The sequence below is a fragment of the Monodelphis domestica genome, chromosome 2 (genome assembly GCF_027887165.1).
Source record: "Monodelphis domestica isolate mMonDom1 chromosome 2, mMonDom1.pri, whole genome shotgun sequence".
NCBI classification, from domain to species: domain Eukaryota; kingdom Metazoa; phylum Chordata; class Mammalia; order Didelphimorphia; family Didelphidae; genus Monodelphis; species Monodelphis domestica.
In genome coordinates this window covers 543,775,976-543,795,045 of record NC_077228.1, presented here as the reverse complement: position 1 = coordinate 543,795,045, position 19,070 = coordinate 543,775,976, and the positions used below count along the sequence as shown (strand labels likewise).

Sequence of the window (19,070 nt, the reverse complement as noted above, 5' to 3'; positions counted from 1 at the left end):
GATTCAGTCTCCTCTTGGAACTGCTGATGGCTGCAGGATTTAAAGCCCTGTGAACTACATTGCCCTGAGACAAAGGGCTTCCCTGCAGGCTTGTGCCAGGGCTTGGAACTTCAAGGTGTGGGCCTGGGGTGCTCTACTGTTGGTTCAGTCAAGGTCCCAAGGCTTAAAGTTGTCTTGTGCCCTGGTTTGGAATCTGGTTCAGTAGGTCCTCTATGTAGCATTATTTCCATTTCCCTTCTTCACCCCATGAATCAGACCCTCTCTTCCAACCTTTCCTGTTGTTTCGTACAGGAGTTACTTCACTTTGTCCTTTTTTGCTTCTGGGACTCCAGTATTCCTTCTGTGAGGTGCTCTTTGAAGGTTGGTTTGAGGGAATTCTCAGAGTGGTTCCAGCTTGCTGTGCTGCTGTGCCAGCATCTTGGCTCTGCCTCTAGTTGGGTCTTTACAGAAGTCATTGAGGTCTGTCTGCAGCCTGATCTGGGGAGGGAGAGAGAGAGAGGCCATTCTAGCCAGGAGGGACGGCCAGAGGAAGTTCCTGGGAGCCAAGAGGTGGAGGTCCCTGTTCTTGGAACATCCAGGCTAGTATTGGTAGCTTCTGGAATATGTATCAGGGAGGAAGGTGTGAGAGGGCTGCCAGGGAAGGAGGGGGAGAGGCTGTGAGGGGCTTCTGAGGCCAAAGAGAATTCGGGGTTTGGAAGTGTAGGGGATCAAATCAGGAGCTTGACAAAGACAGGAGAGCAGCTTAACCCGTTTGTTTTCATTGAGGAAAAAAGTGAAGACTGAAAGATAGAAGAGAGACAGACAGAGAAAGAGAGAGATTTAACCATTTACCCTGGTACGACTTAAAACCTACCTCAATCTTCTTCTATCAACCTATAAAGGACCTAAAAACTGTCCTTTGAGAGAATCCCACTTATAACTCTTCAACCTCACTAACCAGGCAGAACCCACACTATTTAAATAAGTATAGTGGTAGTCTCTCGGTAACCGAGAATGACGATTGTCTTTGTGCATGATCATCTATTGATGTACCCTCATGTGGCTATGAAGTCCAAAGGCTGAGGCGCACAGTCTGTGGCACACAGGGCCTGGGACGCCAGTTGTTATGGGAGGTGCCGGTGTGGCCTGGTGTCGGCATTCACGCGCAGCGGCAAGATGTCGACGTTGCTCATCTTCAAAGATGGCGGCCTGGTGAATGTGGGTTCGCCAGCTGCTTCTGTCAGAGGCAGCGAGTTCTAGTTGCTTTGGTGTCATGCCAGCCCACTTCAAGTTGGACTTTAGCTGATCCTTGAATCTTTTCCTTGGTCGGCCTTGTTTCCTGAGTCCAGCTGACAGTTCACCATAGAATACCTGTCTTGGTATTCACGGTGGGTTCATGTGGATGACGTGTCCAGACCATCGTAGCTGGGTTTTGAGGACCAGGACTTCGATGCTGGCGGAATCTAAATAACTCACTAAATAATGGACAGCTCCCACCCCCACCTTCTCCCCAGAAGCCAGCAGCCCCTCCCCTCAGGAAAGTTGAGAGCTGACCTTGGTCCAGCTTTGACCTCTCCCTGTCCAGCTGCCCTTATTACATCACTTCCTCCTTGAGAGCAGTTTCTCTTTCCTTTTCCTGTGGGCTGGTCTCCATGGTAACAGAACCTCTTCTCTCTGGGCCTGGCTCTCTGTCCACTGAGCCAGTCACCTCTTTCTTCAGTTAAGTTACTACAAGGGATTAAGAATTCCCTTTTATACTCCTGAGGGCAGGCTTGGACCTGGGTGACTCCTTTGGCCCCTCACCCTGTATAGACCCTGTGGGGCAGCCTCTTCTCTGGGAAGAGGAGGGGAAACCTCTCCCCAGCTCTGGGTGCAGAGGCCCAGGCGTGGCCACAGGAGGGTCGGGGCTGAGCCAGATCTGGAGCTGGGAGGGAGATCAGGGCAGCTTTCTTCTCAGGTTCCACCCAGAGCCATTGGCCCAGAGAGTGAGCCCAAAGGCAGAGAGGAAGATGGGCTGTTCCACACTGGGGGAAAGAGGGGAGGGGGTTCCCCGGGGGCTCCAGGCCAGCTCCTGCTGCTCAGAAGGGCAGAGAAGACAGACATTCCCTGGCCCAGGGGAGGCCTGTTAGGAAGAACTTTGGCTGGAGCTCCATTCTGGGGGTCATAAAGTCAGGGGAAGGTAGAATCCTGAGGGGAAGCAAAGCTGGGAAAGGTGGAGGAGCTTCCCCACCTGGACTCACCGGGGCTACTTTGCTGCCTCAACAGGGAGCCTGGAGTCCCAGGGATGGCCTTGGAGAGGGACAGACTCCGAGCCCCGGTAAGTGCATTCCAGCCCCATCAGCCAGGGAGGCCCTTCCCTGGCTCTGCCACAAGATGGCTGGGAAGCTGCTGCCTCCTTCCTGCTGGGCCAGTTCTGTTCCCGCATCCAAGGCAGGAGGAACAGCCCTTCCTGGCTCTCTTCTCAGGGTTTGGGAGGGATTCCTTGGCCCTTGGGCAGCTCAGACCCCCAGAGCCCCCTGCCATGTTGGATTTCTCCCTGAGGATGACCATTGACTCCTTCTTGTTTGCTGTCTGAGGATTGTTTGTTCTCTTTTCTTGACTGACAACACACACCCACACACAACCTCTCCCTCTGTTTCTTTGGACCAGCCTGTTCCCTCTTGAGTCTTGTCTGGCCAGGCCTGGAGCAGAGCCTGAGGGTGTCCCCTGGTCTGTGCCATCCTCACACAAGAGATTGTCCCCCTGGTGCTGCTCACTGGCTTCGTCCTCAACTCTGAGCCTTCCCAGGTGTCTCTGGCTCCTTCCTCTTTCCCACTTCTCAGACCAAGCCAGCGAGTCTAGAGGAACAGCCTAGTCTGTGCCCAGCACTGCTCAGCACAGAGAAAGGGAGAAAGCATCGGCCGCCCTCCAGGCCCTCCATAGTCTGGCTGAGGAGACCCCTCAGCAGCTGTGTCCAAACATGCTCTTTGGGGCCTTGCTGGAGGGAGGCCCTCTGGGAGGGAAGGCTCTAAGGGTTCTGGGGACCACAGAAATCATTGGTGCCCCAGGGGAGGATCTAGCTGGGACTTGAAGGAAGCTCAGAGGGAGGAGGGAGAACCTTCCCTGCAGGGAGACAGAAGGACCCTGGAAAGGCCCAGAGTCAGACCATGGAAGGTGTTGGCCAAGGATCAGCCAGGAGGCCAGTGAGAGTCCCTGGGTCAGAGGAGGAGGAGGAGGAAGGTGTGAGGAGAGAGGAAGGGGCTGGAAGGTCATTCTATGCCACTGGAGCCTGTTGTGGGAATGTTCAGGGTCTTTGGTAGCGAATAAGTTTATTTAGTCACTTTAGAAAATTCTTTCCCTCCCTCCCATTCCCCCACCCTTCCTGCAGCCAACACAAAATTCCACTGGGTTTAACATGTCCTGGATCAGAACCCATTTCCATGTTGTTGATAAATGCACTATTGTGATCTTTTAGAGTCTCCATCCCCAATCATATCCCCATCGACCCATGTGATCAAGCAGTTGTTTTCTTCTGTGTTTCTGCTCCCACAGTTCTTCCTCTGGAAGTGGATAGTGTCCTTTCTAGTAGATCCCTCCAGGTTATTCAGGATCACTGCATTGCCACTGCTGATGAGTCTCAGATGTGCATTGTCTGTGCTGCCCTCCAGGCTTGCAGGGATTTCACACTAGACAACCAGCAGACATCTTGAGCTCAGTGTGTCCAAAGCAAAAAGAGAGAGACAAAGACAGAGAGACAGAGACAGAGAGAGAGAGATATAGAGAGAGGGAGAGAGGGAGAGAGAGACACACAGAGAGAGAAGAGGAAACAGAGACAGAGACAGAGAGAGACAGAGAGGGAGAGAAAGACAGAAAGAGAGGGAGTGTAAATCTTGAAATTTCTCAGACTTGTGAATGTTAAAAATTTCCACATTGGGGAATTCTCCATTGGAACAATTCCCTATTAGGGACCATTCCCCATTTAAAATGTGAGAACTCTACTTGGATCAGAAATGGGAGGACCTCTACTCCACCCATACTTAAGACTGCTTTAGGGGAGAAAACTCCTTGCTAAACAATGAAAGTACTTAGACCCATACTTATAATGAGGCAAAAAGTTCTTTAAGCCATGCCTATTTTTAGAATTAATGGGGTGCTAAGTACCTATTAAAGGTCAGGCAACTTGTAAACTTGCCAGGAGCAAAGAGGTGAAAACTTATTCAGAAGTTTTTTTCTGGTACAAACTTATTAAAGGGATTAGTCGACCCAGCAGTGTTTTTAGAATGGGCAGTCCTTTGAAAAACATCTACTGTGATTGGTAGATGTAAGGACTTAGGAAAGGTGACATAGGAGAAAACCCCCTATATAAGAAAAAGCAGAATCTCTTGAAAGACAATCCTTTTGGAGAATCTCTTATGAGGATCACTTAAGGAGAATCTCTTGAAAGGGGCTCTGGAGAAAGGAAGCTCTTGGAGGACAATCTCTAAGGAGGTCTCGCTGGAGCTCCTCTGAGGGGACTCTGTCCCTCTGGAGGCTCTGGAGAGAGGCCCTTTGGAACAGTCTCTGGCTGGAACTCTCTCTGAGGAGACTGTCACTAGAATCCTTGCTTAGACAGACCTTGTGGTGAGTGATAAAAGACTGACTGACTGATCTCTCTCTCTTAAGACTCAGGTCTAGGCCATGTTGGCTTAAGGCCCTTCATACTTATTTCCTTTTTCTCTCTTTCTCTCTTTTCTTTAATTCCTCATTGTATTATTAATTAAAATCTCTATAAAACCCAGTTGACTTGGGTATATCCATAATTGGGAATATTTCCCTGGCGACCACCTTATATTTGATTTAAAACCAAGACACTAGTGAAACATTTTCTGAGGTCACAAATTTACTTACCCACTCTTATATCTACTACAATTTAAGTCTTCCACTATTTTAACTCTTACAGTTTATGTCTCCCACTATTTTAAATGTAACAGGAGAGAGAGAGACAGGGAGAGGGAGAGAGGGAGACAGAGAGACAGAGAGAGAGAGAGAGGGAGAGAGAGACAAAGAGACAGGGAGGGAAGGAGGGAGAGAGAGGGAGAGAGAGACAGAGAGAGGGAGAGAGAGATAGAGAGAGAGAGACAGAGACAGAAAGAGAGAGAGATATATAGAGAGACAGAGAGAGACAGAGAGACAGAGAGAGAGAGAAAGAGAGAGAGGCAGAGACAGAGACAGAGGGAGAGACAGAGACAGAGAGAGACAGAGAGACAGAGACATAGACAGAAAGACAGACAGAGAGAGAGAGAGAGAGAGAGAGAGAGAGAGAGAGGCCTCAGCCTTTCCAGATCTCTTTCTGCATTCCACTCAGATAAGGAAAACTCAGAGAGAAACCCCCAGCCCAGAGAGCCAGTTAGTTCCAGTGGAAAAATACAAAAGCCCCCTCTCTTTCCCTCTATTTCCCTTTAGGTTCCCCAGCTCCTCCCTTTGTGGCTGTGGCACGTTGATGCTAGGGACGCTCACACTGGTTCCCCAGGGCAGGGCAGCAGATGTTGGTTCTGTGACACCTTCATCCCATTGCTGTAGCCCTTGGGATCAAAGTTGCAATGGAGATCCCCATCACATTTCCCTTCCCACCAGTATGGTTCCGGAGCATCCTAGAGCTGCTTTTCTCAAACCTCCAGCTTCTAGTGCTGACTCTGACATTGACCAAGGTCAGGACCTTTGGGCCCCTCCCTTCTTTGTGTGTCAGTTTCCTCCTGTAATTGACCAGAGGTGGGCTCTTCATTCTGATGTAGCTTTCAGCCTTCTGTGCTCTGACTTGGGCTGCTCTAGGAGGTGGTGACATTCCAGGATGTGGCTGTGGACTTCACGCTGGAGGAGTGGCGCCTCTTGTCCCCTCCCCAGAAGGAGCTGTACAAGGAGGTGATGCTGGAGAATGCCTGGAACCTGCTCTCTGTAGGTAAGGAGCCTCTCTCTGCTGCCCCAGTCTGCCATCCAAGGGAACGTCACCCTCAGCAGCAGGCAGGGTTGGGAGCAGTTTTCAGTCAGGAGGAAGGGACGAGGGTTCCTATGCTGAGTCCCAGAGCCAGGGCCCTCCTGCTGCCTGGTTCTCCCATAAAAGATCTTTGCATGGTGTAATGGGCCATTGGGGGTTCCCTTTGGTGCTCCTGAAGTCAGAGATCAAATCCATGTGGGAGAATCTCAGAGGTTGATTCTGTCTCGCCTTTTCCCTGGTCCAGAATTGTATCTTCCAAACCCATCTGGGAAAACTATTAGGGAAGGTTTTCCACCCACCCTCTTCCTCTCTAGAGTGGATCTACGATTTGGAATATTGTTCTCTAGTTCATACCTCCTGGGTGTCCCCGGCAGAGCAGGGTTGTCCTTAGTCTTCCTTCCTATTGTCCTAAGCCTGCAGCAGTGCTTGGTGAGAAAGGGAGGGAAGGGAAGAAACCTTAATAACAACCTGTTCTTGTCCAGGTTTTCTGCCAAGGGTTGGTTTTTGGGTCTTTTGGGGGGAATATTATGGCTCTTCTTCCTCACCTTCATCTTCCAAATTTGGTGACATAATTATCCCCATTTTACAGTTGAGGAAATAGAGTTGATTAAGTGGCTTGTGCTGAGGCATACATATAAAAGCTGCTTGTGATTGGATTAAAACTGAGGCCTTCCTGCCACTCCCCTTCTAGCAGCCAGATAACAGAAAAAACTATTGGCTAAGTTCAGTCTTCTGTACAAGAAATGCACCAGAACCAATTTTGGTTCCCTGACCTTCTCCCCCTTCTCGGTCCCCTCCAAACACTGTGGAGACTCTTCCAGGAGGCCTCATAAGCCTCCCACAGGCTCTGCTTGCACCCTTCTGTCATTGTTAGGGCCTAGGGACTGTCTGAGAGACAGCATTGGGCCAAGGAGGATTGTTGAGCTCCCCAGGAGAAGAGGCAGAGACTCCCTGAGACTCCCTGAGAGAGAGAACAGTTCCCCAGGCTCAGAGAGGTGTCGGGGGGAGGAGCAGGCAGGATGATGGGATGAACGCCAATCCCTGGAGGTCCCTGGCTCTGGGGCTTCAGACTGATCCAGAACAATAACCCTGGAACCTAGTTTGGACATTTAAGCAGAATAGACCAGAAAAAGATTGCCGGGGTGTGGGGTGGAGGGGGCACTGTTGCTCATTCCAGGTCCCCCAGCAGGGTAACTTGCATATCCTACCCTGGGCTCCTGCATTAGAGACACTGAGAGGGAGGGCAGACTCCTGTGGGAACCACATGGACAGAGTCTCTGAGTAGAGTTATTGGACTCCCCCGCCTTTCCCTCAAGAGAACTCAATGACGAGCTTCTCTCCATCCTCCTCCCTGACTATTCCCCATTCCCAGGGCTTCCAGCTCCCCCAGAAGATGTGCTCTCTTATTTGGAGCAGAGGGAAGCCCCATGGATGCTGGAGCAAGAAGGCCTGAGGAGCTTCAGCCCAGGTGAGGGAGGGGGAAAGAGGTATGTGAGAGCTGGGGTGACCAGAGGCTTCTGTGTGCTCTGGGGAAGCAGGGCTAGATTTGGGGGCAGGAGGACCCGACTTGGAATTCTTTTTCAGATGTTTTAGCGGGGACTCCCTAGGCAAGTCTCTGCCCCCCTGAGCCTCAGTTTCCCCATCTGTAAAAGGAGGCTATTGGACTCCATTTCCTATCAGCTCCCTTCAGGGGATGGGTCTGTGACCCTCTGTGAAGTCATTTTTGGGGATCGAAGGTCCTGGAAGTCTCCTACAGGTGCCAAAAGGGTTTAGCTTATCCTCTCTGTGATCTTCATTATCCAGAAACATGTATGAGTGCTTTCTCTGTGCCAAGTCCTGGAGTAAGTAATAGGGGATATAAAGGGATGCAATGGGCATCCCCTGCTCTCATGGAGCTCACCAGCTGCTGGAGCAGACAGCATGCTAAGAATTCAGTAGATACTAAATCCAGTACAGTAAGTCAAGAGAAGGAAGGCTCTAAGTACAAGAAAATTATGGAAGATGGGCTTCAGCTTGGGCTCCAAGAAAGCCAGACTGAGGATAGTAAACCCAAAGTATGGCAGAGAAGACAAGGGAAAAGCATTGGCACAACTCACTGCAAATGGCCATCTCTAGCAGTTTAGCTCTGATCCTGAGGACAGACATTGGACGGTATCTCAGGCAGATGAAGGCTTCTGTGAGTGTTTGGAGCATTGGGGAGGTTTATAGGTTTCCAGAGGGAAAGAGTCATTAGTCCATTGGTGTTGGAAAGTCTGAAAAGGAAAGAACAAGAACTCTTTAGCTAGGAGAAGAAGGACCTTTTCCTCTGATCCTGAGGCCAAAAAGGAAAAGGAGGCAGCTGAGTTGGGTGAGATGTGGAGGATAAGAGAGCTCTGCAGAGAGGATCAGCTTTTGTTCACAGAAATATGAGGCCAAGTGACCCAGAAGGTGTGGGCAGGGGGTGGGAGGAAGCCATGAGGGAGAGCTGGAGACCAGGGAAATCTTTGGAAGGATTCTGTGGTGGGTGGCAAAGGGAATCCATGTGGGAGATGTCACAGGATTGCCTTGCTATGGTGAGGACCCAGCTAAGATCAGGGAGCCTCAAGGTAGAGTGGAGCCAGGCATCTGGTTTGCTGCTTTTCCTCCTCTCCATTGACCTGCAGCACATCAGTAGGGGTGAAGACTGCTGCCTTCCTTGGAAGCAATCCAGGGCTAAGATTTGCAGAAATCCTCAGCTCCAGGCCCTGATCTCTGGGGCTCCATGTTTGGGCTGTTCTTGGACAATGAGGTGACCATGAGAGCCTAGACAGAAGCCTCTGGGATCTCCAGGATTGGGTCTGCTCAGGTAACTTGAGTCCATCGTCCCAGTCCATCATCTAGCAAAGTTACTGTTGACTGCTGAGAAATGAGGGCCAGAAAGAGACAGAAACAGGCCTGAGGCCAGAGCAGGCATTTGCCTTCCAGGAGAGACCAGAATGCAAGGATACTGACAGAACTTGGGCCTGTCATAAGCCCTGGGCCCAGCCACTAAACATAGATTAAATATAAAATAGGGTCTAGGAACTCTGCTAAGCCATGAGGATACAAAGGAAGGACAGCCCCAGTCTGGGCCGTCCTGGAGCTCCCAGTCTAGGATCCCAACAAGGAGACGCTTTAAAAAGAAGCAAAAGATCCTGAATCTCCCTCTGTGATGATCCAGGGTAAAATGTGTGCTGGGGAATAGAAATGCATTTAATTCAATAAGAAAATAAGGAAGTAGAGGAAAGAAAACGTTTAAGAAGAAAAGCAATCAAAGGAGGAAATAATCAAAATTATAATGAAAAATAAAAGCTACCATTTGTATATAGCTCCTACTATGTGTCTGAAGCTTTATAAATATTTTCTCATTTGATCCTCATAGGAACCCTATGAGTTAATTGATATTAGGATGTCCATCTTATATTATAGTTGAGGAGACTGAGACAGAGCTCCTGTGAATTGCCCAGAGTTAAAGTACTATCAAGTTTATGAGGTAGAATTAGAATGCACCACCCCACCTGTGTGGGGATTTGTAAGATCATGAAATGCCAGCATCTCTATGAGGCAGAAAAGAGAAAAAGAGAATTTCCTGCTGAGGAGTGAAAATTGTTGTTTTAGTTGTAGCTCTCTAACCAGCCAACAAAAAGAACTGCTACCTACCAGGTAAAAGATTTGTTTTTCCATTGACTTAAGACAAATAGTGCCTTAAATGGTAAATGTACATGGTGATTAATGGCATATGTCACTTTTTAAAACAAAGTTTATCTGCAAAATCACCTTTTTAAAATTTTAAAATATTTTTCCATGGTTCCATGATTCATTTTCTCTACATCTCCCCCATCCCTGAGCTGACGAGCAATTCCATTGAGTTATACATGTGTCATCCCTTGATACCTGTTTCCGTCTTATCCATTTTTGTAACAGAGTCATCTTTTAAACCAAAACCCCAAATCATATGCCCATGTAAACAAGTGATCAATGATATCCTTTGTAAGGATGAAATTTCATTTATTTTACCTCTGTCAAATTAGCTACACTCACTGAACCTACTCAGTGACTAATCTGTGTTGTAATCTAAAGAGGAAAATTGTATTCCATAAAGAAAGCTTGGACCAGTGAGCATGAGGAAGTATTTAATATGGTGATAGAAGTACCTCGTTGGACAAATGCTAAAATGGAGATTGACACCAAGGAGCCATTGATTCCCATTAAACAGGATATAAAGAAAGGCAAGCTACGTCATGTGACCAATATCTTCCCTCTCACGGGTTATATATGGAATTATGGGGCCCTTCCTCAGACTTCAGAAGACCCTCATCATGTAGACTCCTGCACCAACTGCCATGGTGATAATGATCCTCTCGATGTTTGTAAAATAGGCTCCAAGGTTCATGCTCCTGGCAATGTGATCCAAGTGGAGATTCTTGGGATTTTGGCCCTTATTAGTGAGGACGAGACAGACTAAAAGTTAACTTCTGAAGCATGGATGACCCAGAACCTTCCAATGTCCATAGTATTGGTGATGTGCTGATATATAAACCAAATTACCTCAAGGAGACAGTTGACTGGTTCTGATTTTACAGAGTGCTGGAATGGAAGCCAGAAAATACATTTGCTTTGAATGGAGAGTTTAATGAAAAGGATATTTTTCACCAAGTTATCGAATCTACCCACAAATGTTGGAAAGATTTGCTTCATAAAGTAGTTGATCAAGGAGGTATAAAATGTGTCAATGGGAAATAAGTGATAGCCCTTTCTGTTGCAATGAAGAGGAAGCCAGATCCCAAGTGCTGAATGCATCAGCTTCTGTGGATGAAGATTTTGATTCCAAAGAAAATGAAGATATCCTTAAGTGGCATTTTATTAAGAAGTGATGGAGGGGGCAGCTAGGTGGCTCAGTGGATTGAGAGCCAAACCCAGAGACAGGAGGCCCTAGGATCAAACCTGGCCTCAGACACTTTTTTAGCTGTGTGACCCAGGGCAAGTCACTTGACCCCCATTGCCTAGCCCTTACCATTCTTCTGCCTTGGAGCCAATACACAGTATTGACTCCAAGATGGAAGGTAAGGGTTTAAAAAAATAGAAGTGATGGAAGTGGATAGGGCCACAGACAAGTTCTTGTAACAGTTAACTGCCTCAATCATGAAGCTTCACTTCTTTAAAATGTCTCATGATATGTACAAGAATATTCATAGATGCGCTCTTTGTGGTGGCAAAAAACTGGAAAATGAGGGGATTCCCTTCAATTGAGGAATGGCTGAACACACTGTGGTATCTGCTGGGGATGGAATACTATTGTGCTCAAAGGAATGATGAACTGGAGGGATTCCATGTGAATTGGGACGACCTCCAGGAAGTGATGCAGAGTGAGAGGAGCAGAACCAGGAGAACATTGTACACAGAGACTGATACATTGTAGCACGATCGAATGTAACAGACTTCTCCATTAGTGGCAATGCAGTGATCCTGAACAACTTGGAGGAATCTATGAGAAAAACTACTATACACACCCAGAGGAAGAACTGTGGGAGTAGAAACACAGAAGAAAAACAGCTGCTTGAATACATGGGTCGAAGGAATATGGTTGGGGATGTAGATTCTAAATGAATATCCAAGTGCAAATAATATCATTGAAATAGGTTCTGATCAAGGACACAAGTAATACCCAATGAAATTGAGCATAGGCTGTGGGAAGGGTGGGCGGAGGGGAGGGAGGGAAATAAAGTGAGTATTGTAACTGTAAAGGATAATTTAGTGTTGGGGCCTAAACTATGTTCATTATTTGGTCACCATGGATATCCCAAATAGAATAGAAATATAAACAAGTCAGCTGGAAATTTATGGTGATATAATTTATATAGTGGAAAGAAATTAAGAAGAGAGAAGGAAAGGGTGAAGGATTTCTCCTGCCTGGCTTGTACAAGGTGGGAAGATTTGGGGATCTATAAAGTAAGGGTTTGGAGTGTGAAGGTGGAAGGAGTCAGCCTGAACTCCAAGAGGGCTCAGCCAAGATGCCTGAACCTGAATTAGCTCAAGGGAAAACTCACCACCAAAACCCAGACAAAGAGCTGCCACCATGCCAAGATAACGGTTTTTCAGTTGGCAGTTTCTCTCTGGGAGTGAGAATTGCTCTCTCTCTGAGTGGTAGGAATAGGTGACATCTTCTTTTCTCTCTCTCTTCACTGTATGAAGGTAGAAGAAGGGAAAAGCCTGGAGGAGTTAAGTGATTTCCTTTTCCAACTTGGGAAACACTAGTGACTGTTTATTGCTGTTTCATAAATTGTTTTATCTCTGAGAAGACCAAAGAAGGACCTGGTCTTTGGTTTGGACTCAGACTCAGAGTCCTGACTTGGTTATTGATGAGGATCAGATGGCCTTTGTTATTTGTAGAACTTGGGGACAAAGTTGAGAATTATATACTTCTTATAATGATAATGTTGTTAGTTTATTGTAGAATAGTGAAAAATTGGGTTACTCAGATAAGAAAGGATCAATGTGGCCTGTGGAAACAGAAGAATCAGTTCCTTGAGGAACCAGGGAATTTTATTTTGGGTAGAGTTAGAATCCCTTAGAGTTAGAAATCCTTTTATATCCTTATATTCTCAATAAAAATTTTTTTTTGTATAACTAGTGTCTCTTTATCATCCTTGCACCTAGCCCTGAAGAGAAGTTCACTTTTCACTTCACTTATATAAACTGAAGATACTTAGTAAGCACAGCAAGTTGAATATATAATCAGTTTACACCCATAATCAATTCATTTAGCATATTGTTTTTAAAGTTTGAAATACCTGTTGTCCAAGAGGAAAAGCAGTTATAACAAAATTGAGCCAGTATTACTGCTTAAGGTGACAGTAATTAATTTTTTGGCTTAAGTCCCCTCAGATCTCAAAGGGCTTATAAACCACTAGATGGGGAAAGTTCAAAAAGACAAATAATGGAACCTGCAACCCATTTCCTTAAAAAAGTATGATGGATTCAAATTACTGTATGAGACATTTTAAAACATGGAAAATTCCATGTCTTTGTTTAAATTGTATTTAGTAGGAGGATTTGATGGTAGTGAAAAGAGGCATTTAAAGGAAAGTAATAGCTATTCTCAAGAAGTAGGGAACAGAATAAAATCTTTTATGCCTTGGGTAAATGCAAAAAAGAGGGTGGATTTTCTTCCTCTGATGTCAAATATAGCAACAAAAAATAAAGTTGAAAGCAATCATGAAGGAAATTACATAATGCTTACAGATAAAGGAGATCATGAAATAATAGGAATATTTAGTGTACATACACCCAGTGGTATCATACCTATGAAGATTGGATTGAATATGTAGACAATGAAAATGAAAGCAAAAAGAAAGATTGAAAATGAATTGTCTAGTACTGTGGAAAGAGCATGCCCAGTCACAAGATTTGGTTTCAGTTGCCAGGATTTGGGTCAAGTCACTCCACCACTATTCTGAGCTCATGGTCTGAGATAGGAATGTAATAATGACAGCCTGGCCAAAATCACAGGTTTGTTATGAAGACAATGAGATCATATGGGAGGCTCTTATTAAATTAAATTGTTCTTTACATTTGAGGTAATGGAATTTTCAAAGGATGGATTGCGTCCATTTCAGTTGGAAGACTTTTCTTCTTACCTGAGGAAATAGGATATAAAGCAGTTTATGTTCTGACAGTGGAGGAAAGGAGATACGGTTATTTGTGTGCATATGTAACTATGCAGGTATGTTTTACTGTTTGTTTCTTTTAGAAGGAGAGATCAGACCGGAAATGAAGGCAACTCCAACAGAGATGAGCCTTGCTTTGGAAGAAACAAACCAGAAAAGACTTATGAGTGATATTCCAAATAATGTAGCTTACAGAGAACTCTGTGTGATATCTCAAAATTCATCCCACACTGAACATCAAAAAATAAACTCTGAGGAAAAGTTTAGTGAAAGGAGGCAATGTGGAAAGACATTCAGACAGAGACACAAACTTACTATACATCGGAGAATCCACACTAGCAAGAAACCTTATGAATGCAATCACTGTGGAAAGACATTCAGTTGGAGCTCTGAACTTGCTGTTCATCAGAGAATCCACACTGGGGAGAAACCTTATGAATGCAATCATTGTGGAAAGACATTCAGTCGGAGCTCCAGTCTGGCTATACATCAGAGAATCCACACTGGGGAGAAACCTTATGAATGCAAGCAGTGTGAAAAGACATTCAGATCGAGCTCTGAACTTGTTGTACATCAGAGAAACCACACTGGGGAGAAACCTTATGAATGCAATCTTTGTGAAAAAACATTCAATCAGAGCTCCAATCTTGCTCGACATCAGAGAGTCCACAGTGGTATGAAACCTTATGAATGCAATCATTGTGGAAAGACTTTCAGAACAAGCTCTGAACTTGCTGTTCATCAGAGAATCCACACTGGGGAGAAACCTTATGAATGCAATCAGTGTGAAAAGACATTCAGATCGAGTTCCAATCTTGCTCGACATCAGAGAAACCACACTGGGGAGAAACCTTATGAATGCAATCATTGTGGAAAGACATTCAGTCAGAGCTCCCATCTTGTTCTACATCAGAGAATCCACACTGGAGAGAAACCTTATGAATGCAATCAGTGTGGAAAGACATTCAGTCGGAGCTCCAGTCTGGCTATACATCAGAGAATTCACACTGGGGAGAAACCTTATGAATGCAATCATTGTGGAAAGACATTCAGATCGAGCTCTGAACTTGTTGTACATCAGAGAAACCACACTGGCGAGAAACCTTATGAATGCAATCATTGTGGAAAGACATTCAATCAGAGCTCCAATCTTGCTCGACATCAGAGAGTCCACAGTGGTATGAAACCTTATGAATGCAATCATTGTGGAAAGACAGTCAGATCAAGCTCTGAACTTGCTATACATCAGAGAATCCACTCTGGGGAGAGACCTTATGAATGCAATCATTGTGGAAAGACTTTCAGATCAAGCTCTGAACTTGCTCGACATGAGAGAATCCACACTGGAGAGAAACCTTATGAATGCAATCATTGTGGAAAGACATTCAGATCGAGCTCTGAACTTGCTGTACATCACAGAATCCACACTGGGGAGAAACCTTATGAATGCAATCATTGTGGAAAGACATTCAATCAGAGCTCCAATCTTGCTCGACATCAGAGAATCCACACTGGAGAGAAACCTTATGAATGCAAGCAATGTGGAAAGACATTCAGGTACAGTTCCGATCTTGCTGTACATCAGAGAAACCACACTGGGGAGAAACCTTATGAATGCAGTAATTGTGGAAAGACATTCAATCAGAGCTCAAGTCTTGCTCGACATCAGAGAATCCACACTGGGGAGAAACCTTATGAATGCAATCTGTGTGGAAAGACATTCAGATCGAGCTCAGAACTTGCTGTACACCAGGGAAACCACACTGGCAAGAAACCTTATGAATGCAATCATTGTGGAAAGACATTCAGATTGAGCTCTGAACTTGCTGTACATCAGAGAATCCACACTGGGGAGAAACCTTATGAATGCAATCAGTGCGGAAAGGCATTCAATCAGAGATCCAATCTTGCTCGACATCAGAGAATCCACACTGGAGAGAAACGTTGTGAATGCAAGCAATGTGGAAAGCCATTCAGATACAGCTCTGATGTTGCTCAGCATCAGAGAATCCACACTGGGGAAGGACCTTATGAATGTAAGCAATGTGGAAAGACAGTCAGCCCGAGATCTCATCTTGTACATTAGAATCCACACTGGGGGAAAGTTTTATGAATGAAAGCAATCTGGAAAGACATTTACAGTAAGGTCCAGACTTGCCATATATCAGAGAATCCACACTGGGGAGAAACCTTCTGAATCCAATCAATGGGGAAAGCAATTCATATGGAGGTCCACCCTTGGTCTACATCAGAGAAACCTCAGACTTTCACACAGAGTTCTCACCTAGCTCTAAATCAGAAAATTCATTCTAGTATGTCATAAACTCTACTCAGATTAAGTCCAAATGGGAATATGATTTAGACCTAAAGTATAAGCATATTAAGAGAGCATAGAATAGTTTATCTTTTAGATCAATTTATTGATAAGGGAAGAATTTATGACCAAATGAGAAATAGATTACATCTATTTGTATAAACAAAACCAATACAACCAAGGTTGAGAGGGGAAACAAGAAGTTATCATTTGATTTAAAACAAGATGTCCAATTGTGTGAAGGAAACCCTCCCCCAGGATCAGACATGGGGTCTGCCCTGCATCCCTATGATCCTAGTGACATCATCTAGTGTGGGTCATGTGACTGAGTTTGAACAGGACATGATTAAACTGGACCTGGAAGGGAGAGGAAGGAAAAAACATTGAAGACAAGGAAGTAGGGGCTCTTTCTGGAGGAACAAGTGAAGAAGGTGGCTGAGGGAGCTATGTGGAGAGTACCTGCATGGCTAAAAGTCTTTTCTCTTTAATTCTCTGCCTCTACCTATCCAAGTAAATTCTAATAAAGTTTGCGAAAGATAAGGATCATAATCCTAATTGTAGTTTTTACATTGGTGGCCACTATGGAGAGGAGCATCACTTCTCCTTTTTAAGGTTTTTAGAGGAGTTAAAAACAGACAATAGGGCAGATCAGTTCATGGCACCAGCCACCACCTACTACCTGTTTCCCACTCAGCCAGAAAAGGCTACAGATGCCACTGATCTCAGGCTTGGTTAGATAAAATCTTTTGCTTTTCTTAAAAGGATAATCTTCCTTCTTGCAGCCAATTTGAAGTCCCCATGTGGCCTTAGACTTAGCTTAGGCGGGGGCAAGATGTGGGAGAGAATAGCAGGCAAGATTCCCCTCTCTGGTATCAGCATCTTGGTGCAGTCACAGCTAGTGGCTGGTCTCAAGTGCCCCTCCACCCTACTTCATAGCAGGGGTCCCCAAGGTACCTAAATCAACCTCTTGGTAAGGCAGCTCCCTATGAAGCATCTCAAGGGTCAAAATCTGAGCAGGGATCCCTGGTCCCCACCCACACATTTCATCACTCTGAGCTTCTAACTTCTAAGCCCTGCAACAACCAGTAAGCCCAACCAACTCACTGGACTAGCCCAAGGGGGCTTCCATGCTCCCAGCTATGAAGGTGGGGACTGGAGCCCCAACCTGTATCAGGGATTTCCCCTACCACCCCCTGGACCCTGACCTCAGACCTCTCTAGCTTCCCAGCAGAGAGTTAAGACTCTCTACTCCCAGCTATGGCTAAAGGTGTACAGCATACTCTGTATGCCAGGGCAGCACCACCAACAGAGGAAAAAACTGCAGGCAATTTATATATGTATATATATGTATATAGTATAATAAAATATATTTATATAAATTAAATCAAATTGAAGTAAATTTTTAAAAAAATATTAATAAAATTGAATTAAATAAAAAAATAATTAAATGAAATATGAAATAGTTGCACATACCACTTCAGTGATCTATTATTTCAAAAAATGTTGATTTTTAAAAATCATTATTGCTATTGTAAATGTATATTCATTATTAGTACTATTGAGTACCATTGTCTTGCATTGATTTCTTATTTAATCCTAATGTAGTTTGGTTGCTTTCCACAATAAAATCAGAGGATATTGTGTTATACAATGTTTTTTTTTTCTTCACTAAGGTATAGAAACTGTTGTGGGATCCTTCATTTAAATTCCTCAGCAATAATAGACTATCACAGACACTGCTGACCTCCTCCTCAATAACAGCAGCTAAAGCAGAAGCCCCTAAACAGGCGGGGTAAAAAGACCCAACAATTTTAAAACATCATCTGTGGGGAGGGGGCAGTGGATGCAAAAACTGCTCCTCTCTGTACCGTGTGAAGAAAATAGCTGCTCAATCAAAGCAATGCAATGTAAGCTTTTCATCTTTAGGCTTAATGGAACATCTTCAGTTCAACTAACACAACAAGCAGGCTGCTGAAGAGGGAATGTATTTCACCCAGTTTCCCCAGGATTCTGGGGAAATCAAAATTATAGAAATAGGAAGTGAGAAAATGATAACTCAAACCACCAAACACCACAACAATATAACAGAAGTGGAGCTCATCCAAAAAATACTCAGGGTGCTAATGCCCCTGGGGGGGGCAAGGAACTTTAAAAAAATTATGATGGTGAAGGGGGGCACAGGAATCAGAGGATACAACCTTTGATTTTCCACTCCCTGATGTCTTATTTTCCATTGTCTCTATCTAGTGCCTCCCCATACTGATGAGCCCCATGTTACCTTAAAGGTGGGTAACACCTATTATGATTGTCTTTTGGATACCGGAGATTCTAGGTCTCTATTAAAGAGCACACTTGCTTTATATTGCAATTCCATTGGCTCAGAGGATGTAATGGGGGTGTTGGGGATACCCCAAAGAGTTAAAAAACTTCCTCCTAGAATGTTGTCTGTAGGAACCCTAGAACATTCTTCCCTCTTGATGCCTGGCTCCCCTTTAAATTTGCTGGAGAGAGACCTTCTATGCAAGCTCAGAGCCACAATAACTTGCTCTCCAGATGGTTCCTTATCATTAGAAGTACCTGAGGAATATTTAAATTTATACTCCCTGTACTTCTCTCAGAGAGCCAGGAGGGAAAAGAGCCTCCCACCTTTGTAATACCTGCAGATATACCATAGTCTCTTTGGGCCACATCTTATGATGTAGGCTTACTTAAATCAACTATTTCTGTGCAGATTAAAACTAAATCTAGCCCACCTCCTTCCATTCTTCAGTACCCTCTCTCAAAAGAGGCAATCGAGGGCATTAACCCTATAATAAATGCATTAATCAACCAGGGGATCATAATTCCTTGTAAATATGAATACAATATGCCCATCCTGCCTGTGAAAAATACAAAATTGGGGCCTGATTGTAAGCATCTCTATAGATTTGTACAGGACCTGAAAGCAGTGAACAATCATGTTATAAAGAGACATCCTGTAGTTTCCAACACAAATACTATTATTTCTTCCATTCCTAGCACAGCTACATACTTTACAGTAGTGGATTTGTGCTCAACCTTCTTTTCTATACCTATACAGGAAGATTCCAGGCATATTTTTTCCTTCACATGGAAGGGCTCACATGGACTCATCTGCCTCAAGGTTATGTGGAAAATCTAGGAC

At 44.9% G+C, this 19,070-nt stretch overlaps 2 protein-coding genes and 1 pseudogene across 12 annotated transcripts in view; 2 read left to right on the top strand and 1 right to left on the bottom strand.

The window, feature by feature from the left end:
- LOC100026020 (zinc finger protein OZF-like) overlaps positions 1 to 19,070 on the bottom strand; it is a 515,718-nt gene that overhangs the window by 444,400 nt on the left and 52,248 nt on the right. The gene's annotated exons all lie outside the window — the stretch shown is intronic.
- On the top strand, positions 1,571 to 17,535 carry LOC103094007 (zinc finger protein 420-like). 2 transcript variants are annotated; one of them, XM_056814545.1, is made up of 4 exons: positions 1,571 to 2,296; positions 5,770 to 5,893; positions 7,302 to 7,397; positions 13,677 to 17,535. In XM_056814545.1, the coding sequence occupies exons 1-4, from the start codon at positions 2,264 to 2,266 to the stop codon at positions 15,677 to 15,679; spliced, it is 2,256 nt and encodes a 751-aa protein (XP_056670523.1). In that variant the 5' UTR covers positions 1,571 to 2,263; the 3' UTR covers positions 15,680 to 17,535. The 2 variants fall into 2 exon arrangements, with proteins under 2 accessions (XP_056670523.1, XP_056670522.1); XM_056814544.1 differs by having other exon boundaries at positions 5,767 to 5,893.
- Positions 7,409 to 13,670, top strand: LOC130456878 (inorganic pyrophosphatase 2, mitochondrial-like; annotated as a pseudogene).

Excerpts from the sequence above, each read along its gene's own strand:
- LOC103094007 (XM_056814544.1), top strand. The coding sequence starts at position 2,264 with ATGGCCTTGGAGAGGGACAGACTCCGAGCCCCG. Across the intron at positions 5,894-7,301 it reads CTGGAACCTGCTCTCTGTAG|GGCTTCCAGCTCCCCCAGAA; the intron begins GTAAGGAGCCTC and ends CCCCATTCCCAG. Across the intron at positions 7,398-13,676 it reads CCTGAGGAGCTTCAGCCCAG|AAGGAGAGATCAGACCGGAA; the intron begins GTGAGGGAGGGG and ends TGTTTCTTTTAG.